This window comes from Penicillium lagena (genome assembly GCF_028827675.1).
Source record: "Penicillium lagena strain IBT 129212 chromosome Unknown utg000002l_segment0_segment0, whole genome shotgun sequence".
NCBI lineage: Eukaryota > Fungi > Ascomycota > Eurotiomycetes > Eurotiales > Aspergillaceae > Penicillium > Penicillium lagena.
In genome coordinates, this window is record NW_026623223.1 from 4,964,068 (window position 1) to 4,986,395 (window position 22,328).

General features: G+C 52.9%; 12 protein-coding genes across 12 annotated transcripts; 7 read left to right on the forward strand and 5 right to left on the reverse strand.

The window, feature by feature from the left end:
• Window position 1: 1 nt before the first annotated feature.
• N7510_004839 (bifunctional thymidylate/uridylate kinase) lies at window positions 2-728 on the reverse strand (the record flags this gene model as incomplete). The annotated part of the gene is made up of 2 exons (XM_056976765.1): window positions 2-534; window positions 581-728. 2 exons carry the CDS (start codon window positions 726-728, stop codon window positions 2-4), a joined length of 681 nt encoding a protein of 226 aa, XP_056836721.1.
• A 128-nt stretch (window positions 729-856) lies between these two features.
• Window positions 857-2,372, forward strand: N7510_004840 (tRNA-ribosyltransferase family protein; the record flags this gene model as incomplete). Its single annotated transcript, XM_056976766.1, has 3 exons — window positions 857-1,076; window positions 1,146-2,136; window positions 2,195-2,372. The coding sequence occupies 3 exons, from the start codon at window positions 857-859 to the stop codon at window positions 2,370-2,372; spliced, it is 1,389 nt and encodes a 462-aa protein (XP_056836722.1).
• A 235-nt stretch (window positions 2,373-2,607) lies between these two features.
• N7510_004841 (class I SAM-dependent methyltransferase) lies at window positions 2,608-3,591 on the reverse strand (the record flags this gene model as incomplete). The annotated part of the gene is made up of 1 exon (XM_056976767.1): window positions 2,608-3,591. One exon carries the CDS (start codon window positions 3,589-3,591, stop codon window positions 2,608-2,610), a length of 984 nt encoding a protein of 327 aa, XP_056836723.1.
• Window positions 3,592-3,859: 268 nt separating this feature from the next.
• N7510_004842 (uncharacterized protein) lies at window positions 3,860-5,250 on the forward strand (the record flags this gene model as incomplete). The annotated part of the gene is made up of 3 exons (XM_056976768.1): window positions 3,860-3,927; window positions 3,990-5,061; window positions 5,119-5,250. 3 exons carry the CDS (start codon window positions 3,860-3,862, stop codon window positions 5,248-5,250), a joined length of 1,272 nt encoding a protein of 423 aa, XP_056836724.1.
• A 263-nt stretch (window positions 5,251-5,513) lies between these two features.
• On the reverse strand, window positions 5,514-7,652 carry N7510_004843 (methylenetetrahydrofolate reductase (NAD(P)H) MET12; the record flags this gene model as incomplete). The annotated part of the gene is made up of 3 exons (XM_056976769.1): window positions 5,514-7,259; window positions 7,294-7,509; window positions 7,563-7,652. The coding sequence occupies 3 exons, from the start codon at window positions 7,650-7,652 to the stop codon at window positions 5,514-5,516; spliced, it is 2,052 nt and encodes a 683-aa protein (XP_056836725.1).
• A 337-nt stretch (window positions 7,653-7,989) lies between these two features.
• Window positions 7,990-8,616, forward strand: N7510_004844 (uncharacterized protein; the record flags this gene model as incomplete). The annotated part of the gene is made up of 1 exon (XM_056976770.1): window positions 7,990-8,616. One exon carries the CDS (start codon window positions 7,990-7,992, stop codon window positions 8,614-8,616), a length of 627 nt encoding a protein of 208 aa, XP_056836726.1.
• Window positions 8,617-8,743: 127 nt separating this feature from the next.
• N7510_004845 (uncharacterized protein) lies at window positions 8,744-9,499 on the reverse strand (the record flags this gene model as incomplete). Its single annotated transcript, XM_056976771.1, has 6 exons — window positions 8,744-8,872; window positions 8,923-8,987; window positions 9,036-9,101; window positions 9,158-9,305; window positions 9,364-9,394; window positions 9,483-9,499. The coding sequence occupies 6 exons, from the start codon at window positions 9,497-9,499 to the stop codon at window positions 8,744-8,746; spliced, it is 456 nt and encodes a 151-aa protein (XP_056836727.1).
• Window positions 9,500-9,777: 278 nt separating this feature from the next.
• Window positions 9,778-12,771, forward strand: N7510_004846 (glucan 1,3-alpha-glucosidase ROT2; the record flags this gene model as incomplete). Its single annotated transcript, XM_056976772.1, has 2 exons — window positions 9,778-10,649; window positions 10,701-12,771. The coding sequence occupies 2 exons, from the start codon at window positions 9,778-9,780 to the stop codon at window positions 12,769-12,771; spliced, it is 2,943 nt and encodes a 980-aa protein (XP_056836728.1).
• Window positions 12,772-13,464: 693 nt separating this feature from the next.
• On the forward strand, window positions 13,465-14,420 carry N7510_004847 (PQ-loop repeat-containing protein; the record flags this gene model as incomplete). Its single annotated transcript, XM_056976773.1, has 4 exons — window positions 13,465-13,508; window positions 13,576-13,695; window positions 13,760-13,975; window positions 14,033-14,420. 4 exons carry the CDS (start codon window positions 13,465-13,467, stop codon window positions 14,418-14,420), a joined length of 768 nt encoding a protein of 255 aa, XP_056836729.1.
• Window positions 14,421-14,625: 205 nt separating this feature from the next.
• Window positions 14,626-15,827, forward strand: N7510_004848 (uncharacterized protein; the record flags this gene model as incomplete). The annotated part of the gene is made up of 4 exons (XM_056976774.1): window positions 14,626-14,665; window positions 14,719-15,061; window positions 15,132-15,707; window positions 15,785-15,827. 4 exons carry the CDS (start codon window positions 14,626-14,628, stop codon window positions 15,825-15,827), a joined length of 1,002 nt encoding a protein of 333 aa, XP_056836730.1.
• A 1,476-nt stretch (window positions 15,828-17,303) lies between these two features.
• Window positions 17,304-19,160, forward strand: N7510_004849 (glycoside hydrolase family 18 protein; the record flags this gene model as incomplete). The annotated part of the gene is made up of 3 exons (XM_056976775.1): window positions 17,304-17,414; window positions 17,636-17,763; window positions 17,810-19,160. 3 exons carry the CDS (start codon window positions 17,304-17,306, stop codon window positions 19,158-19,160), a joined length of 1,590 nt encoding a protein of 529 aa, XP_056836731.1.
• Window positions 19,161-19,872: 712 nt separating this feature from the next.
• Window positions 19,873-21,934, reverse strand: N7510_004850 (uncharacterized protein; the record flags this gene model as incomplete). Its single annotated transcript, XM_056976776.1, has 6 exons — window positions 19,873-20,359; window positions 20,423-20,990; window positions 21,048-21,354; window positions 21,403-21,543; window positions 21,599-21,635; window positions 21,714-21,934. 6 exons carry the CDS (start codon window positions 21,932-21,934, stop codon window positions 19,873-19,875), a joined length of 1,761 nt encoding a protein of 586 aa, XP_056836732.1.
• Window positions 21,935-22,328: the final 394 nt, after the last annotated feature.

Sequence of the window (22,328 nt, forward strand, 5' to 3'; positions counted from 1 at the left end):
CTCAGTGGGTAATTGTAAGCGGTCCCAGGGCTCTCAGAGGCCCAATCGCGTCCAAACGCGAAATACAGTCCACGGCCGCGTCCACAATCTCTTCGGACACCTCATCAACCGTTCTCCCCGCGTCAATAACACAGACATCGCCCCGCTGCCGGTCAACTATTGTCCCAAACAATTGGCGTACGCGACTCTGCATCAACTCATTCTCATATCTCTCCGCACCAAATCCGCCCCGCTTCGCCGCCTCTTCGGGAGAGATACTGAGAAAGAGACAGATATCCGGTCTGGGCAGTCCCACCTCCGGTTGCCATGCCCACTCGAGCGAGAGTGTGGGATTTGCCTTTGCGGCCGAGTAGACTGCGCCGGAGTATGAATACCGGTCGACGATCACGGTGGTTCCGTTCGCGATGGTGTCCTGGATATGTTTGGCGAGTTCCCAGCGGTTCGCGGAGAAGAGCAGGTGGATAGAATGGTCGTCTTGGTGTGAGGCATTACGTAGATAGCTATCTATTAGCTTGCCGATGGGTGTTGTTCGGTCTATCGGCTATCAGTTCCATAATGCAATGAATGTCGACATACACACCTGGAAACCGAATGTATTCAACCGCGTGTCCCTTGGTGAGAAGGTGATCTCGCAGCAGCTCACACTGACTCGACTTGCCGGCCCGATCAAGCCCCTCGACAATAATGAGCGCGCCACGACGCGTGGGTTGGGATTCTAACAGGGTCATGGTGAACTGAAGTGGTGGTGGTTGTGGTTGTCGGAACAATCGAGATGAACCGATTGTTTATCGGCGGGCATTTTCTGCCGATAAGGCACACTCTCCTTCTTCCTCCTCCTACCTCTCCGCCGGCCGCCATGGACCCCGAGGCACTGTCTCCGATGGTGACCTTTGCGCTGAGTCCTGCTGCCCCCATTCTGGCGCCGCGAGTTGGCTCCCTGGCCATTGCTGGCCGGAAGCCCTTGACCACGCCGCACTATGTCCCGCTGTCGTCGCGGGGAACCATGCCGCATATATCGCACGATGTACTGCGCGACCACACTGCGCTGAACAGTATCTATGTCGGCCTAGAAGACTGTGAGATTCCTCGAAGTTTTTGAGTAATGAGAACTGACAGCGGGCACCCCGCTCCGGGGTTCAGATCAGTCGTTGAAAAGAAACATAAATCCCCGGTGTACAACACACCCGTCACATCAGCGCAGGAGTCACCGTTGAAGAAATTCATATCCATGTCGCAGGACATGCCGCTCATCCTCGGTCCGCGCAGGTTCCCTCCCATCCCCTGTCCGCCAACCAACACCGACACCTCAATCGCCGTCCTAACGACCAACGGGTTCGGCCAACTCTCCGCGCAGGAATATCTGGATGCCGTGCAGCAGCTACGACCGGATGTTGCAATTGGACTATCTGATATTGTTCTCAACAAACCTCCCGGCGTGAAGAGGCGCGGGAAGATGGTAGATCGTACGCACGCGTTTACGCGCGATGCGCTGGAGCGATTATGTAACCGGGAAGACAAGTCGAGAGCTGCGTATTTTGCGCCAGTTCTCCCGCTGGAGAATGCACAGCAGTCTCTTTATCTAGATGATCTGGCCAGTGAGTTCCGCGAGAACATTTCGGGACTGGCTCTGTACGAGCCGGCCTCGCTGCCCTTTATTCCAGAATCCTTGGGTGATCTGCCTCGGCTACTATTCAGTGAACCGTCCAGTCCGCACGAGGTCCTACACGGGATCTCCCTCGGCGCTGATCTTCTTACCATCCCCTTCATCGTTTGGGCATCTGACTCCGGAATTGCATTGGACTTCGTCTTCCCGGCCCCGTCGGCTGGACAATCCGGCCCGCTGCCCATGGGAATTGATCTCTGGTCCTCCGACTATACAATCGACACATCTCCGCTGCGCGAGGGATGTGAATGCTTCACGTGCCGGAACCACCACCGCGCCTACATTCACCATTTGCTAACTGCAAAAGAAATGACTGCATGGGTGCTTCTCCAGTTGCACAATCACACAGTCATGGATGCTTTTTTCGCCGGCGTTCGGGACAGTATCCAGCGTGGCTCGTTCGAAGAGAACGTCGCTGCATTCAGTCGTGCCTATGAACCCTCATTGCCGGAGCGCACGGGCGAGGGTCCTAGGTATGTCGCATTCCTATTTCTATTGACCTAATTCACTGACACATGATACCTACCACAGAGTACGAGGCCACCATCTCCCCGCCGCGCAACAAAATCAACCCCGACGCATGCCCCGCATGTATGGCCGGCTGGACGATGCAGCGCAGAAATTCGCCGACTCCCAGTCTTCCTCTGTTGTTACACCGGATACGGATGCGGAGGGGCTGGAGAGGCATGGCTTTGCCGAGAAGATATAATTATTGCATCGTGAATGTACCAGAAGAAGACCTGATCAACAAGAAAAATGCTTGGGCTTGCTTAAAAGAACCGTCCTATATTGAATCTGGCATATATTTGGAGTGTCCCGGAGTAGTGCCTTTTTAGCCCGGATATATATTCTGGCCATATGAAACATGGGAGAATTGGAAAGAAACACTACCTTGACCAACTTTTCGTATATACTTTGACGTGAGCTTTCAATTCCCTCACAATTCAGTCGTGATCTCTTTTCACCATCAACAATACTCCATCTACACCCATCTTGACAATCTCATCGCCCTGCTCCACCCCTGCCTCGTATAAAAGCCTCGCCATCTCCTTGCACATCATTCTCGCAACATCAGATTCGGTTCCAGCCATATCCGGGTGAGCCTCACGCCATCGTATCACTGTGCCCCTAGTCCCAAGCATCTTCTCCGCAGCCTGAAGATTCATAGCTAAATAGCGCGGATCACTCTGACCCGCGAAGAACTCGTCACCCTCGGAGCACGGGACATCCCTATTCCAATCCTTGCGATAGAAAGTTTCTCGCTCGAATCCAGAGATAGGCTCAGAGATAGACCATGGAAGACCGAGATCGGTGTACAACCCTTTCGCAAGGAGAGTGCCGTGCTCCATATAAGGCTTCAAGTATCGATCTTCAATCTCCAACATGGAAGCCTGGATAGCGGCGTGATTGGGCATGGATGCATGCGGATACCCACCTCTAGCAGCCCAGAGGGCAACACTTCCTCCCGGTTTGAGGATCTCAGCCGCCCGCCGCCAGAATCGCGGCATGTCAAACCAGTGTGCTGCCGTGGCGGCGATGATCAGGTCAACACTGGAGTTGGGGATTGGCGGCGCGCTTTGGGAACCGAGGTCTTCCGCAGTGGATATTTCGAATCGTATAGACTGACCATTTGACGATACACCGCCGAGCGATCGCGCGGTACTGATCATACCTTCTGATGGGTCAAGACCGATGGCATGCGTGAAATGCGGCGCAAGATCACGGACAGCATTACCTGGCCCACAGCCAACATCAAGAATTGTGATTAATTCACCTCCAGTGGACATGTGGTAGTCGATGATAGTTTTATATAGGTTTGGGTGATAGTTGGGACGGCGTCGAGAGTAGGCAATACCCTGTGCATGGTCGTAGGAACGAAATGTCCTTTCTGGTGTAAATGTTGTGGATGTATATTCAGCGCATGCCATGGTCGTTTGAATTATCCAAAAGAGCTCGGTCGACACCTGACTCCCAAGATGGTTTCTAGACGACCGGTGTTCGGCATGCCCGAAACCCGGAAATCCGTGTCCCGTGATATCCTGATCTATACCGGGTTCATCTCTGTTCTTCAAGTCCGGCGGTCCCCTTTTAATTGGCCATTTTCTAATTATCCTTTAGATACTCTTTTTGCTGCTTTAGCCTCCTGCATCTCTGTTTGAGCTTCGGACGTCTCTCCATCCCTGTCCCCGTCACAGCATGGGTTTCGTTGGCTATGCTATCTACTATGCTTTCCACCCCATTGAATTGAAGTCAATGGTTCAATGGTTCGTGCCCAACTAAGCCTCTCATTTTACCTCAGTTTGCTAACCATCCTACTGTCATGTAGGAAACTCTGGCACAGTGCACCCCACGAGCGCAATAAAAAGAACGAGACCGAAGCACAAAAGACCTGCTTCAAGTTCTTGGATACATCAGGCCGAAGTTTTAGTGCAGTGATCAAAGAACTACACCCGGAGCTACTGTTGCCGGTCTGTATTTTCTATCTGGTCCTCCGGGGACTGGATACCATCGAGGATGACCCTTCATTACCCCTGGCGACTAAAGAGCCACTACTCCGGGAATTCAAAGATGTCCTGACACAAGACGGTTGGCGATTCACTGGAAATCGGCCAGAGGAGAAGGACCGTGAACTGTTAGTTCAATTTCCCAGTGTGGTCGCTGAATTCAAGAACTTAAAGCCGGCGTACCAGGCCGTCATCAAGGATATTGCGGACAAGATGGGTAATGGTATGGCTGACTACGCCGTGAAGGCAGAGAAAGCCTTGAAGGGAGAGAAAGACGATGCTAGTGTCAAGACTGTCGAGGAGTACGATTTATACTGCTACTATGTCGCCGGCCTCGTCGGAGAAGGTCTCACGCGCCTCTTTGTTTCGACGGAAATAGCCGACCCAAGCCTATTGAAGTGCTCCAGCAAGTCAATGGGCCTCCTCCTCCAGAAGACCAATATCATCCGCGACGTCCGCGAAGACTTTGATGATGGCCGACGATTCTGGCCGAAAGAAATCTGGTCTAGGCATGTTGACAACTTCGAGGATCTTTTCAAGCCCGAGAATCTCGATGCTGCGCTTAACTGCAGCTCGGAGATGGTTCTCAATGCACTCGAGCATGTCGAAGAGTGTATTTTCTACCTGGCTGAGCTACACGAGCAAAGTATCTTCAACTTCTGTGCTATCCCGCAAGCTATGGCTATTGCTAGTCTAGCATTGTGTTTCCGCAATCCTGCGATCTTTCAACGCAATGTCAAGATTACTAGGGGCGAGGCCTGCGGTCTTATGATCCAGTCGACGCAGAATCTGAAAGTCCTGATTCGGACCTTTCAGCGATATACTCGCGAAATCCACAAGAAGAACAAGCCCGAAGACCCAAACTTCCTGCAGATCAACATTGTCTGTGGAAAGGTACGCATACTTTGCCTTTCACAGCACTCTCCGGATTGTTTCTAACTCAAGGTATAGATTAAAAATTGGACCGAGGCTCTCTTCCCAACTCAGACAGCCAAAGAGGACGCAGAGGACGAACAGCACGGTTATTTCATTTTATGTGTGATAGGTATCATTGTCGTCCTTGTCGCTTTCCTTGGGGTATGACAACCTTGTCATGACATGGCCTTTTGTTCCCGGAACAAGGATTTGAAATGGTAGAGGCAGGACACTTGAGACGCAAGATAAATCGAACGAGAGAATTGTGCACCTTAGAAAGGACAAGAGGAGCTACTTGCTGAGATAAGATGACTCGTAGTCTTGATGTTGACAGGTTATGAAGTCTGCTGCTTCGTCTTGCATCATACACATTATCATTTTGTCCAAGAAGCTATGAACATATCCAAAGAGACACACATAGCATATCATTACTATGCATCAGCCTCAGCCTCACCCGCCAAAACCCTCCACATCCACTTAACCTCATCATCTTCCTCTTTCGAGCCCGGCTCGGTCCCCGCCCCAAACTGCTGCCCGACAACGCAAACCAACCAGACATCGTTCTTCGTCTGGTCGATAAAGCGCTCCGTCGGTGATCCACGCGGGTAGACCCGGCGCCACTCGTCCCAGATTCGGAAGGCCTCCTCGCCCCAGGCGCGGAAGCTGACTTCTTCAATGATAGTCGGGGTAGCGATCTCCTTGCCGCGGAACACACCCCATGTGACGGCGTTCACGCTCTCTGGATTCGAGCCCAGATCGTCAAGATCGACGCCTGAGGACTTGGTCGGGAAGGAGGATTCAAGAATGCCCGTTGCGTTCGTGGCGAACCACGTTAGTTTGTCGTGGGTGTGTTTTGCGAATAATGGTTTGAGGATGGATGTGTAGTCCTTCGTCGAGCAGAAGAACTCCACGAATGGTTTCTGGAATACAAATCCTTCGCGCTGGGGACCCCAGCCGAAGATTGGGTGATCGCTGCGTACGCCGTTGACGGCGGGCTGCGAGGCGAGCGTCCACCAGCCGCGGCCGTCGATGAGTTTCAGGAGCTCGGGGCGGATCAGCTCAGTCTCTGGATTCAGGCCGCCGGACTCTTCTTCCGCGCCGCCTTCCGACCAGGGGACCATGTGTAGCTCGCCAGAGACGTGGCGCCGGAAGAGTGTGTTCATGTCGGAGGGTTCAACGGGATGGCCCCATAGGCGCCGAGCGACGGCAGAAGTGACATGCAGCGAAGGCCCGTAGCCGTCGATTTCACCGAATGCAGGCGAGCGCGCATCACCCCATCGTCCGTTGGGGAAGTCGTCCCATGTGGCTTCTCGTCCAAGCGCGCCCAGGCCCTCGGAGATTAGGAGAGTGGTGCTGCGGTTGGGAGGCATGGCCGGCAGTCCAGCGCTGTCTGCGCGCGCCTCGTGCACTGAGTCCTGGGATGATCCCTTGCCAGAAAGCTTGTCCACAATGACTCGGTTGTGAGGCTGCGAGTTGATAGACGACGCTCGGCGTCTCGCCCGCGAACGCACGGCCGCATCGAGAGGCACTGAGTCATCGACTTCGTCAACCGCGGTATCCTGGCTATCCGAGTACTGCGGGATCAGGTCACAGCGTTCAAGAATGAACGAAACAGTCTTCTCCAGGTTCAGGGTGTAGAAATGGAATCCTCGCGGGCCGGGGCATTGAAGCGCTTTGATCCCGCCAACGATGTTGCTAATCACATCCACGCCTGCACGCTTGACGGCGTCGTCATCATGTTTTAAATCCTCCATGCGCTTGGCAATAGGTTCCGGGATCTTGACATGGCTGAGCTTCGTCACTCGAGTCAGGATCTTGTAGCTGTGGATGGGCATCAAACCCGGGATGATGGGGATGGTCTTGAAGACGCCAGATTCATGAGTGCGAAGCATATCCTCAAATTTCTGATAGGCGTCCAAGTCGTAGGTAAGCTGCGTCATGATAAAATCCGCGCCGGCCTGGGTTTTCTCAACGAGATACGGCAGGTCCCGGACGGGATCCTGCACGTCTTGGAACGAGTCGGCCGGATGGCCCTCCGGGTATGCAGCCACGCCAATGCAAAAGTAATTCCCGTGCTGCTTGCGAATGTACCGCACCAGATCCACCGCGAAGGTAAAGTCCTTGTTGCTATCGTCTTCGCCGTGCATGTTGTACTCCTCGCTGCGAGGGGGGGTCACCTCGTAGCGCCAGGATATTTTTAATGCCCAGCACTTTCGCTTCTTCCAGCGCCATGTCCACCAACGCCCGGCTCATGTTCGTACATGTCAAGTGTAGGACCGTGGTGAGTTGTAGCTGGCGCTGGCAGACCTCGGCCAGCTCGAGAGATCGGGCAGCCGTGCTTCCGCCAGCGCCCCAGGTGACGGACACGAAGAGCGGCCGCAGCGCCTGAGCCATGCGCTCCAGACGGGCGGACAAATTCGCAAAGCCCTGGGTGACGGGTTAGCTCTGGTTTCACGGACATCATCGCGGGGCTACCCCACCATGCGAGTCCTGGGAGGGAAGAACTCGAGAGAGAAGTAGTTGGCATCTGGCGGCAAGGCCGCGATCTTCTCTGTGATCTTCTTCTCCATTGCGACGGGTGGTTGCCAATGGAGGGGGAAGAGGAATGGTGGGGGATGTGACGAAGAAGAAGAGAAGTTCCCCGAGTGGGCCGGCAGTACTGACTGACGACAGCGCCGAGAACCGGCCATCCCGCATGAACACTATATTGCAAGGTTGTATTCAATATTACATGTCATCTAACCCGGTTTGAGGAAGCTGGAGGCAGTGACCAACAGCCAATAATACACGAGCAGCGCGATCCGAAGCGGCGCGGCTGAGGATTGCGGATCTACACTTCGCACCACTCTTTTCTCTCTCTCCTTCCCTCGTCACGAGCCCTTCCACTCACTCACCAACCAACCACCCATGGCCTCCCGCTCGCAATTCGTGCGTGTGCTCCTTCGGCGGGTAGAACAGCCGTCCAATCGTGTTCCCCGACGCACACTCTCGACCTCGCCCCCTCCTCCGCGCTCTTCCCCGTCCAGTCCCAAAGACCCGCGCTCCCGCCTCCGCCAGTTCAATGACCGTCTCCCTCGCTTTCTGCGCACCTTGACCACACCCCTACTCGGCGCTCCAGTGACTCATGTAACCTCATTCCTGATTCTCCACGAGATCACCGCCGTGGTGCCGCTATTCGGCCTCGTCGCGGCATTCCATTACGGGGGCTGGATGCCCGATCTCACGTCCGACGGCGAGAGCAATGCCTTTGAAGAAGGGACCGCGCGCTTTGGGAAGTGGTTGCGGAAAAAGGGGTGGGTCGATGAGGCGGACGTGAATGCTGTAGCGGAGCATGAGACTACGACAGATGCTAGTAAAAGGGACAAGGAGCGGACCGGGGTACGGTTGCTGCTGGAGTTCGCGACGGCCTACGCAATTACAAAGGCACTGCTCCCTGTCCGCATTGCGGCGAGTGTCGCGGCCACGCCGTGGTTTGCAAGGACAGTCCTCACGCCAACGGCAAATATAGCCAGGAGACTGCTGGGGAGGGGCTAGGGTTGTAGATCAGGGATATCGTACATATGTGTATATAATAAATGGTTCTTTTTCCGTAACTATTAGCCATTGCATTCTATGCTACCATAGACGAGGCGTTGGTAGGGTCGGCGGAAGAACGAGTAATTTACTCGTAGACCCACGCGGCCTGGCTGGACTTCCACTTGATGAGCTCGCTCGCGGTGAACCAGAGGGAGATCTCCTTCTTGGCGTTCTCGACGCTGTCGGAGCCGTGGCAGACGTTGCGGCCGACGTCCTGTGCAATTGTCAGCATGAACGGAAACTCGCGGTGGACTGGGGTCTTACAATGGCGTAGTCACCGCGGATGGTGCCGGGGGCGGAGGCGAGGGGGTTGGTGGCACCCAGGATGGCTAGACGTGGTTAGTGGATGACTGGAATCCTAGGGCAGAGAAACTTACTGCGGCCGGTCTTGACGGCGTCCTTGCCCTCCCAGACCATAGCGCAGATGGGACCGCTCAGCATGTCTAGGGTGGAAGTCAGTAACTGTGTGTTGGATGAGACGGAAGCGTGAGGAACTGACAGGCAACGAGACCCTTGAAGAAGGGCTTGGTGGCCAGGTCGGCGTAGTGCTTCTCGAGGTGCTCCTGCGAGGGGGAGCAGAGCTTCATGGCAACGAGCTTGAAGCCACGGTTCTCGAAGCGAGAGATGATGGGGCCAACGAGTCCACGCTAATTGAGGTGTCTGTTAGCCCATTGAGTGAAGTTGCTGGATCGGGGAGATCCATACCTGGACACCGTCGGGCTTGATGGCAATGAAACTGCACCGAGTCGGTTAGCTTGGCTGTTGGGCAAAGGAGGGGGAGCCAGCGCTGGCATTGGGGGAAGAAAAGAGGGTCAATTGCTTACGTCTGCTCGTCGGCCATTGTGATGGATTGGAATGGATGGGATTAACGGGGATGTGGAAGAGTTGGAAGGGAAAGAAGTGGGAGGAAAAGAGGAAGAATCTTGTTAGTGGGGCTGGAGGGGTGTGTTGGCCGCGGATGCCTGACCGCCTGAGTTAGATGCCTCAGGTGTCTTACCCCAGCTATCTCTCGTCTGGCCAGCTGGAGCTTTCACCCCAACGCAATTGCACCACCACCTCCCGATGCAGGACACCACCTGATCATTTCTGGGATTTGTGATAGCTTAATTGCTTTGAAATATGGTCCGCAGCCGGCCTGCGTCCCGCTGGACGCTATTGCTATCCCTGCTCGTCCTCATCGGGTGCATTGTGGTCCCCGGATGTGAGCATGCTCCTTGTCCCTGCGGGCAATTACTTGGGCTAACTCGGCGATTTGCAGTGACGGTCAAACACGAGAATTTCAAAACCTGCGCTCAATCGGGTTTCTGTAAACGCAATCGGGCATACGCCGACAATGCTGCGGAGAAAGGCGACTCGTGGACCTCGCCTTATGAACTCGATCCAGCCACGGTGCACTTCAAAGACGGCCAACTGACTGGTATCCTTATCAAAACAACCGCTGCAACTGAAAAACTGCGGTTACCCCTAACGGTGTCCTTCCTCGAATCCGGTGCTGCCCGTGTGATCGTCGACGAGGAGAAGCGCTTGAAGGGCGAGATTGAACTCCGCCATGACAGCAAGGTGAACAAGAAGCGGTATGATGATGCTGGGAAGTGGGTTCTTAACGGAGGCTTGGAAGTGAGCAAATTGGCGACGCTGAATGCTCAAATCGAGACTGGCTTCACCAAGGTGCTCTACGGCCCTGGCGATGCTTATCAGGCAGTCATTCGTCACTCCCCGTTCCGCGTCGACTTTCAGAGAGACGGGCAGACCCATGTGCAACTTAACGACCGGGGTCTCCTGAATATGGAACACTGGAGACCGAAAGTGGAGAAGGAAGGAGAAGACTCCCCAGAGGAAGAGAACACTTGGTGGGAAGAGACCTTTGGCGGCAACACTGACTCCAAGCCGCGTGGTCCAGAAAGTATTGCCCTTGATGTCACCTTCCCTGGTTATAGCCATGTGTTTGGTATCCCGGAGCATGCGGACTCGATGTCGCTCAAACAGACTCGGTAAGTCGCATATCTTCAGTCTCCCCCAGAACGGAGCTAATAAAGCTATAGAGGCGGCGAAGGGAACCACGATAACCCATACCGCATGTACAATTCGGATGTCTTTGAGTACGAACTCAGCAGCCCCATGACGTTGTATGGTTCCATTCCGTTCATGCAGGCTCACCGCAAGAACTCCACTGTCGGTGTCTTCTGGCTCAATGCAGCCGAAACGTGGGTCGACATTGTCAAGTCAACCACGTCTGCCAACCCGCTCTCCCTGGGCACCAAGTCGAAAACAAACACTCAAACCCATTGGTTCTCCGAGGCTGGTCGTCTCGACCTCTTCATCCTCCTCGGACCCTCCCCGAAAGAGATTAGCAAGACCTACGGCGAACTTACGGGGTATACGCAATTGCCGCAGCACTTTGCCATTGCCTATCATCAATGCCGCTGGAATTATGTGACCGACGAAGATGTCAAGGAGGTGGACGCCAAGTTCGACAAGTACCAGATTCCCTATGACGTGATCTGGCTCGATCTCGAATATACCGACGACCGCAAGTACTTCACCTGGGATCCAATGACCTTCCCCAACCCGAAGGGCATGGAGGAACAGCTTGATGACCACGAGCGTAAGCTGGTGGTGCTCATCGATCCTCACATCAAGAACGCCGACAATTACTTTGTGTCGCAGGAGCTGAACAGTAAGGGCCTCGCCATCAAAAACAAGGATGGTGGTGCCTACGACGGGTGGTGCTGGCCAGGTTCGTCCCACTGGGTCGACTGCTTCAACCCAGCCGTCTTTCCCTGGTGGTCTAGCCTGCACAAGTATGACCGGTTCAAGGGTTCGCTGCCCAACGTGTTTATCTGGAATGACATGAGCGAGCCTTCGGTATTCAATGGCCCGGAAACCACCATGCCCAAGGATAACGTGCACTACGGCGACTGGGAGCATCGTGATGTCCACAACCTCAACGGTCTCACCCTGATCAACGCAACGTACCAGGCACTCCTGGAGCGCAACAAGGGTGAGATGCGTCGGCCGTTTATTCTGACGCGCTCGTACTTCGCTGGCGCCCAGCGAGGATCAGCCACTTGGACCGGAGATAACCAGGCCACTTGGGAACACTTGGGTGTCTCCCTGCCGATGGTTCTCAACAACGGCATTGCAGGCTTCCCCTTCATTGGCGCCGACGTTGGCGGCTTCTTCCACAACCCTGAGAAAGACTTGTTGACGCGGTGGTATCAGGCCGGGATCTGGTATCCGTTCTTCCGTGCCCACGCTCACATCGACACCCGCCGCCGTGAGCCGTACCTCATCGCGGAGCCCCACCGATCCATTATCTCTCAGGCCATTCGTCTGAGATATCAGCTCCTGCCAGCGTGGTACACGGCCTTCCATGAGGCCTCGGTCAACGGCACCCCGATCGTGCGGCCCCAGTACTACGTCCACCCAGATGACGAGGCGGGCTTCGCCATTGACGATCAGCTCTACTTGGGCAACACCGGTATCCTTGCAAAGCCCGTGGTACACGAGGATGTCGACGTTGCTCATGTCTACCTGGCCGACGACGAGAAGTATTACGACTACTTCGACTACACGGTCTACCAGGGCGCCGGCAAGACCCACGCCGTTCCCGCGCCGATCGAGAAGACGCCTGTGCTAATCCAGGGTGGTCACATCATCCCCCGCCGAGACCGTCCTCGCCGCAGCAGCGGTCTCATGCGCTGGGACCCGTACACCCTAGTGATCACTCTGAACAAGAACAGTGAGGCCGAAGGTTCCCTGTATGTGGACGACGGCGAGACCTTCGACTACGAGTGCGGCGCTTACATCCACCGTCGCTTCCAATTCCGGGACGGCGCGTTGTCTTCGGAGGACATTGGCGCCAAGGGCCCCAAGACGGCGGAGTACATGAAGACCATGAAGGACGTCAAGCTCGGACGCGTGGTGATCATCGACCCGCCGGCTGCCTGGGCGAAACAGTCCACCGTGGATGTCAGTGCGGATGGACAGGCAGTTGGCACGGCGCCGCTGGAATTCTATGAGCAGCAGGGCGGCAAGGCGTCGTATGCCGTGGTGAAGAACCCAGGTGTGGGCATTGGAATGGCGTGGCATCTCGGATTTCCCAAGATCTGAATGAATGTATATTTACGCGCATCTGGAATTGTTGATTTCATCCAATCCTACCTATCATTCTGTTTTCTTCTCACAATCACCTTGGGAATTACACCAATCGAGTTTTTCTACATTACAATGAAGATGACTTTGACTCTACATACTATTTGTCAAGGGTAGATTAAATCTTGGACATACGAATGATCTAGCACAATCCATCAATCTGTAACATTCACCAAAAATATGTTCCTACCAATCGTCATCTGCTTGGTCAGGGGCCCAGGCGTGGCTTAAACAAGCTCCGGGATTCCTTCTGCGCCTCCATTTGGGATCCGCTTTTCCAGGATTCGAAAAAAGGGCGAGAACTGAAAGTCACGCGACCCTCTAGCCATAGGGCTGACAGCTCCCAAAAATCTTCTATGGAGTCCTAATACAGATGTGCACATTTCTTTTTATGTAATGCATACGACTGACACTAATCTAGTGAACGGTTGCATCGATCCGATTACTAAGCTCCTTTTTTCCCTGAAGAAGCGATCTGGGTCCACCTTGAACTTCACTGCTTTCCCACCAGTCACTCGCTTCCAAATCTGCCCTGTGCCAGATTTGACTATTCTGTTCAGCCGTGTTCCGCCTTCTCTGGGACTCGTTGTTTCTTGTTTCCGTCCGTTCCATTGCCACTCATTTTCATGCCCACGGACCATCTGCGGCATCATGAATCTCATCTCACTGGTCATTGAATATGGCGCCCCTGTCTTGTACGTTGAACACGATCCATCGATCTGAGTGTGGAAGCCAGAGCTAATAATAATCCACGTCTGCCAGTCTCATCACCTCTCCTCTGACCTCCTACGCGGACCAGATTCTGAGCATCCACCGCACACGGACATCGGCCGGGTTCTCGCTCGACATCCCGCTCATCATGCTCTCCGCCTCGATTCTGAAGTGAGTCTTTACTCCGGTGATGAGTTTTTGTTGGGGATATAATGTTGATGGGGATTGGTTTCAGGGTCTTCTATTGGTTCGGCGCCTACTATTCAGGCGCGTTACTAGCCCAGGCTCTCGTGATGATCCTGGTGCAGGGGACCCTGCTCAAGGTTGCGCTTGAGAATCGGCCATCTGCGGGGATGAAGAATGGGATCGAGCATACGCCCTTCAGCGGCGGCAGTGCCGATGGCGGGTTTGCGCGACCCTACGAGTTTTGGCAGTGGAAGAACACCAAACCGTGAGTCTGTATTATGCCGTGCAAAGCGATCCCATGCTAAATTATTTGCATCATTAGATACTGGATGTTCCTAGCCTACCTGGTTGCCGCGCTGACCGTGATCCACCTCACCCCGGTCTCCCAATCCGAGTTCTATATCAATCTCCTGGGCTACATCGGCCTAGCCATCGAAGCCACGCTCCCTGTCCCCCAGATTATCTCCAACTACCGCTCAAACTCTTGCCAGGGTTTCCGGTTGTCCGTGCTAGCAGCCTGGCTCATCGGCGACTCGATGAAGATGAGCTACTTCTTCTGTAGCCAGGAGCTGATCCCGTTGGCGTTCAAGCTGTGCGGTATGTTTCAGTGCATGTGCGATGTCTACCTGGGCGTGCAGTACTATATGTTTACGCGGGCCTCTTACCGGGCCGGGGGAAGTTCGGCGGAGAAGGACATTCGCATGACGTGAGAGCAAGCAATTGGTACCTTTGTAGATAAGAAACGGGCTTTTTGCTACTGGCCATGAAATTTATATATTTTATAGACTAATAACATGTACGATTATCACTTGAAAGCTATCGGAAGACACCTCCGGAAGCGGGGAGATGGATGACATCTTATCTTTTTAAACCTTCTTTCGAATCCCACCATCACTCTAACAACACCAAACCAAGATGGCCAGTCAGCCCACAATCCGCATCGGCTACGTGCCTGGTACTCTCCCTCTCCGAATCACTCCCATCCAACAATTGACTAATTGATGGTAGAGCACTATCTCACCCCCCTACACCTTGCCCTCCGCTCCCCCGCCACATCCTCTCTCCCCTTCAAGATCGCGCTGACCCCCTTCCCCTCGGGAACGGGTCACATGATCACATCGCTGCGTGCAAATGAGATCGATATAGCCATTGGCCTGACCGAGGGCTGGGTCGCCGGCCTGGCAGGCAAAGCGCAGCCGAACCCGAACCCGGAGAATGGCGGATACGCCGTTGTCGGACACTGGGTGGACAATCCGCTACGGTGGGCGATTGTCACGGGGCGGAATCGGAACGAGATTGACGGTGTGTCTGATTTGCAGGGGAAGAGGGTTGGGATTAGTCGTCCTGGGAGGTATGTATCCGTCTATCAGCATGGACTTTTAGTTGACTCGGGGGATTAACATGACATAAATTATATGCAGTGGCTCCCACATCATGTCATTCGTCCTCGCCCAGCAACAGGGCTGGAAAGCCGACAGTCTAACCAGCGTCCCGCTGGGCCCCTTCGGCGCCCTCCGCAACGGCGTCACCGGAGCAGATCAGCCCTCTCCCACGGCGGAGTTCTTTATGTGGGAGCACTTCACCACAAAACCCTACTTCCACGCCACAGCTAGCGAAACGCAGCCGCCACTCAAGAAAATTGGCGAGATCTTCACTCCCTGGCCGTCGTGGATGATCGTCGCCTCGACGTCCTCCTTCCGAGACCCGCAGCATGACCCGAAGCTGCAGCTTCTGTTCCAAGCTCTTGACCAGGGGATCAAGGAGTTCGAATCCGACACCGACCAGGTCGTCAAGCTCCTCGGGACGGGCGAGTTGGGGTGTACGTATGTGAAGGAGGATGCGGTTGAGTGGTTGAAGGATGTGAAGTTTACATCGGGCACACGCGGTGTCGATCCGAAGGTTATTGAAGGCGTTGTGGATGTGTTGAAGGTGGCTGGGGTGATTGATCAAGGTATGAGCAATGAGGAGGCTGTTAGTCGGGTTATTGGCATTCGGAGGTAGGTCTATCTCTGTCCTTGTCACAGGCTTATTGAGCAAGAAGGCTGTTGAGGATATTCGATGACTTGATCTGTAGATTTGAGAAAATGGAGACGGTCGTAACTTATGGCACCAAGTAGTGTGTCGATATAATGATTAAAAGCATCAATGATATATTTCTGTTGCAGCCTTCTTTGCTTGTCTGGGATGACGCGGCAAATGCCGTATAAGGCATCTATAGTGATGGCAGTAAGGATGTAGTGAATAAAACACATAATGCAAGCTATCAAGTACAACATAAGTGCGACGAAAGGCCGATATTAACGGGAGAGGTAAGACAAAAACACCTAGGCACATATAATTTCCCGATTTGGCAACCACCTCAACAGTACATCTATATTCGACCCTTTTTGTTGGTATATACCAATGCTTGACTAGGAGAAGAATGCATAGCCAGGACTATATAAATACAATGAAGGAACGGATTCACTCCCATTCAACGGCCATGACACGCGTGGCTGGAAAATTCTAATACGACAGTTTTATAGTAGGAGATTGTTGCCTTCGACGGGATTGACAAAACAAGAAGATAATGGCCAGACTCAATACACGGACTAGAGATACCAAAAAACAAAGTCACGCCATATAGCATTGCATCTGCACCCGGAGTCGAGTACCGAAGCTGGGAGCGTGCTAGCCGACTCTGCACGAGCGCCGCTGGTGTCTTCATTCGGCTGTATCGTCTTAATCTCGCTGAAAGGGTAACACAGGAACTGATATATAAGGGAGAGACGGAAGGTTTCTGCTGCATATAGTGCTTCAAAGCTACGTACCATCTACTGTGAGGCTATCATCGATATAAATCGTCAACTACGGCACCCCTGCTGTCATTCTGGGGCCTCCTTTTGTAACACAAAGCTCAGAGACACTCTGGAATCATACACAGTAGAAACATATCTGCCATTGGCCGGGTATGGCTTGATATCCGTGGCATCTCCCGACTACCCGTCTAGCGCAATGTACCACCCCCACAAGGCAGACAAGGGATGCAGAATCTCTCAAGACGGCGCGAGTTCATTCTCCGCCAAGCATATCATCCCTAGAAACGTAAACTAGCCGGCCTAGACCCGCCACCTGTCGCATCGTGTTGTCCCTCCCGCCGTACATTCTTCGATCAACCTCCGGGGTGCCTTGACAACGAGCTTGGAATGAAGCCTAACGAGGGAGGCTCGCATCACAATCCAATCAGCACAACCAAATGCCAAAACAACAAACTGTCCAATGGGTGAAGATCCTCGGCAAGCCTAACCCGAAGCTATCAAATACTGTTGTTGGGGTGGATATGGTGGACCATACCTCGCACGCGTTGCGCTCGATGACGCAAGATGAAGGGTCAGGCTGGGCTTTTGTTATGGGCGGATTCCATGCAAAAAAACAACGCGGAGTATGCTATTTAGTCCATGGTACATGACTCCTATCCCTGTTGGGTTTTTCGAGAGTTGTTGCGACTTCTTGTCTTTCCTTCTGCACCATTGACGCCGCCAACCGTTTATTAACGCGCCTCTCTAATAGTAATTTTTTTTTGTCACAATTACCTGTGACGCCGCTTATTCATAATGCACAACTATCAAGGCGTTCTCCCTTGGGCGGTGCTTCTCTCCTCTTTGGGGAAGGCAATGGCAGGATTGGACTTGAACTCATCTTCAAACATAGCTGTCTACTGGGGTGTGTACAGCAATAAGATTCTTCGGGGACAAAATTAATCGGTTTTAACTGCAGGCCAAAACTCGGGAGGTCACGGACAACAACCTCTAGCCTACTATTGCAAAAGTAAGTTGGACATGATCCAGTGGATATGGAGACAAGCTGACGAATAGCATCTTAGACGATGCAATCAATGTATGACAGGCGGGTTAATATTATGAATGATGAACTGACTTGGTTTCAGGTCATCCCGCTGGCTTTTGATATGATGATCAATGGCGCAGGGGGCGCTCCAGAAGTGGATTTCTCGGTTACGAGTAAAGACTGTGACGTCTTTCCCGGCACTCAGCTGAAGAACTGTCCCCAAATTGCGTAAGGATACATGGCTCTTGTGTGAAGCTAAACTGACACCTCACAGTAAGGATATTAAAGACTGTCAGAGCCAGGGAAAGACAATTCTGTTGTCCATCGGCGGTGCCACATACAGCGAGGGCGGCTTTTCGTCAGAAGATGAAGCGAAAGCTGGTGCCCAGCTGATGTGGGAGACGTTCGGGCCCAAGCAGGACGGATCAGACGCAAAACGGCCCTTCGGAGATGTTGCTCTGGATGGGTTCGACTTCGACTTCGAGGCCAATGTTCAGAACATGGCTCCGTTTGCGAATGAACTCCGCTCCCTGATGGATGCTGAGAAAGATAAGAAGTACTTCTTAACTGCTGCACCGCAGTGTCCTTACCCGGATCAGGCCGACAAAGAGATCCTCAATGGCCCCGTATCAATTGATGCCGTGTGGGTACAGTTTTATAACAACTTCTGCGGCGTCAACGCCTTCAGCAAGAACGAAAAGGATTCTAAGTTCAACTTCGACCAGTGGGACGACTGGGCCAAGAAGGTATCCAAGAACAAGGACGTCAAGGTCCTCCTCGGCGTGCCAGCCGGCTCGACCGCCGCCAGCACCGGCTACGTCCCAGCGTCCCAGTTGCAGGACGTGATCGAGTACGCTAAAACCTTCGATAGCTTCGGAGGAGTCATGATGTGGGATATGACACAGGCATATGCGAATAGTGGCTTTATTGATAGTGTGCGGGAAGCACTGGGATCGGGGCTCTCCAGTTCGTCGTCGTCCACTTCGGCGTCGAACTCGGCGTCTTCCTCTTCGTCAACTAACTCACCGCATCCTTCACCATCCTCCAAACCACCCGCGTCCTCGTCCTCCTCTTCCTCCTCATCTGGATCTGGGGACTCCTCCACTGGCAATGAAACACCGACAACTACGACAACCACCTCTACCACCTCCACGAGCTCCCACGAACCGAGCGCAACCCCAACCGATGACGGCGACGATCTCCCAGACAGCACACCCACATCGTCGACTTCCGGCGAGTCGTCGCAATCCTCGACCACGTCCTCTACCTCGAGTCCAGCACCCACGACCCTGTCAACGTCGACCACTTCAGTTAGCCAGGAGACTCCCAAGCCACCTAAGGCTACCACCAAGCCGCCTAAGAATACCACTCATCCCAAGCCGCCTAAGACTACCACTCATCCCAAGCCACCTAAGACTACTACCCCTCCCGGCTCGGATGACGACAAGAATGATGATGGCAAATCCAAGGACTCCTCGGCCCTAGACCTTATCCCCGACCTCTTCAGCACCGATCTTTTTGGTCTTCTTAGCACTCTCCGTGAAGCCAATGGTCGAACCGAAGGACGTCACGCAGGAGGACATCACCACGGAGGTCGCCACCACAGTCGACCGTTCCGTGCTTAAATATCAGCGCGTTATAAGTTACATAACCTGACGAAAGCTTCAACAAGACTCTTCGGATTGATAGTCAGCCACCTTGCTTGATTGGGCTTGCTACACATCCAGTCTTCTTTTCAAGAGAGAACCTTTTCATTTCATTTTGCTTCTTCCTCAATTTCTTCCTAAATCTTTTGATTCCCCTTACACTTGGGTTACTGTCTCATGATACCCATAATTCACAATCCTCCCACCAGCCTACAACCCTCCACCTGAGCCTTTTTGGACTCTGTGGGCTTGCATTGCTTCTATTTGAAGGTGGAGACACTCTGATGATGCGCTTGCATATAATATACGGCCTTATTGCATCACACTTATATTTCAACCAAGTGAATCTATTTTTCATGATTTGAGATAATGCGCTGTCAATAATCAGGGTTTTGTAGGTCACGTGTTGTAATAATTAATCAAAAGTCCATCGAGTGTATGGCAAGTTTTCGTACGACATATTCTTCAAGCTTGCTTCATTCAATGTCCATAACCCTTTATTATGTAGAGTTATTTGATCCACGTTCTTCTACCCCATCAGTCACTCGCCCACGGCCCTAGGTCCCCTTTTTGGAAATATCTGGGCCGCTAACACCTCCTTCCCGATAGAAGCAGCAGGATCTATTGTGAATAGCAGATAGTGATATGCTTCATTTTCTGCCCTTTGAAGATTAATGTAAGCTATTTATCTTCACACCATCCGCCTACTACCCTTCTTCGTGCCTCGTCCCGACATTCTATTCGACTGCTCTTGCTTGTTCTCTCTGCGCAATTTGGTAGATGCGGAGAGAGGATTAGGCCCATTGAGAGTTGTGTTGTAAGTAGCGTGGCTCGGAAGCACTTTGAGCACGATCGTACTATTGCCCTCCCGGTAGTCGCTCGTGGAAGGTCCCACAGTCCGATAGCCGCCATGTTGTCTCGTATGTTCTTTTCCAGTCGCGATATTCCTCCTTGAGAGAGCTCTCTCAAACATCGTTAACGCAGCCAAGGGCTGGTAGAAGGGTACTTCGTGGCCGGATTCGTAGATTCGAACGAAGCTATACAGCTCGCTCTGCCGGACTTGTCCATGAACGATTCCGTCGGAAGTGGTAATGTTGACAAAGCCTGCCTTTTCGTACCCTGGGGCGTTGATTTTCTTTGCGACAACTTGTCCTCCGAGCCAGTTGCAGTTATAGTCACTAGTCAGTATTCTAATCAGCACAATTCAGATATCTCATGCCACGATAAGGGCTGGTTCTTACGCGTCCCCAAAATACATCGTGACCTGCACTCCGGCCTCCAACAGCCTTCGCAAATCCTGTATCGTTCCAGATTCACGGTCGTCATCACCTGTGCTTCCAAAGCCATTTCCGACAGTGTAGGAGTATTCCGAATAATTCTGATAAGCCCCAATGGCGGCTTGTATATCAGGGCGATTGAGATAGTCCGCGTAGAACCCGTACGGGAACGGGTCGGGTGTCAGCTCGCGCACGTCGTACTCATCGCGCCCGGAGTAGTTGTCATAGAGTGATTCGACTTTATCAGCGCAAAAGTTGTCCGCCGCGGAACAAATGTCGTCTCGGCCCGTGGCATAGCATTGCAGAGTCTGGTCAACGCAGTTTCCTTCGCCATACAGGTTGTTGTACCATTCGGCCTTCACCGACGCATTGTACGGGTCATAGTCGTATGTGTTGCCGGGGAATATGGAGAAGTTGTAATACGCCTGGTATTGAATCAGGGGATCGTACCAGCCATTTCCAATAAGAACGTTCTCAAGCTCAATCGGAATGGAGTCCGGAATTCTCTTAGCATTCTGCTCCAGAAAATAGTCTGCTCCAAACTTAGTTTTTTTTCCCGTTCATGATCTCCCGGGACTCTCTCTCTTACCATTGAACACGGGGCCATAATGACCTCCGTAACTTTCCGTAGCGAAATTGAAGCCATTTCTTGAGTACTGTGGGAAAGCCCCCATGAACCCCTGCAAAGTCTTCCACATATTCGGAGCTGCTCCTGCTGTCGAATTGGGCACTAAAGCAACGTTTGACTTGGAGTATGTGCCGCATGTCCCGTATGCCTGGGCGTAACCGGGGCATGTCTCATCAGGGAGTTGGATGATATAGCCATCATCATCTTGGTAAGCCGGAATGGGGATTGTATAAGAGAACCCAACCGTAGCAGGCTGGTCGACGAAGAGCTGGTGACTGTTGAGCAAGGTTTATAGATAATGAATGGTGGCGCTTACCATATTGCTCACGTTGCTCCATGAGTAAGGATTGTTAAATACCTTGCCCTCATAATCAACTCCGCAAGGCCCCAGTTCCTGAAATAACCCGAGCATTGAAGATGATCCCGGTCCTCCGTTGATCCAGACTGTTAGCGGTGCCTACATGCTTGTTGGTAAATTTCCTTGTAGTCCAGGAAGAGGTCTCGGAACCTACCTCTTTCGGATCTCCATTTCTAGTCTCGAAGAACCACCTGCGCTCGTCAGCTCACTTCTCCTGAAACAAAGCTCTAGGTCCGTAGTGCAGGCGAGCAATCGGAAAGGTTGTTTACCAGAAAATATGTTCGTTCTCCTCAACATCAGCATAGCCAGAATAGCTCTTAACATTGGGATCCTGTTCGCAGATCCCAGGGGGCACTTCCTTGTATCGCACGTTGATGCCAGCATGACCCTGCTTCGTGGTCAAGTCCGTTGGCGCAGGGACGAATTGGGCCGCGACAGAGTGCGCCAGCACTGCCGCAGCTGCGATCGAGATCTTCGGATATGACAACATTTTGAACTCTGAATTTCCCATCAAACCCTGGTGATCGTAAGGAATTCGGGTTCTGGGAGGAATCTGGGATTGACCTTAATTCATTCATTCGGACAACCCCGCTCGGCTAGGTTGGAGCAGCGAGCTATATAGCTCCCCTGCATTTCGCTAGGATCAATCGGGAAGGTAGGATCCATGAATTCCGACGATCGTCCCCAATCAGCACTAGCACGCACTCATTGTCAGCCTTTATCTATTTATCTGCCCTCCTCTAATCAATGAATCCGTCGGGTCTCCGGGCCATCACCGAGCAAGCGTGTACCATCTCTAGAATACGAGCAACCCTCGAAACACACAAGCGAACAAATTAGGTATCGATTGGACTATCTGAATTATTAAGTGATTAACAAAGGGA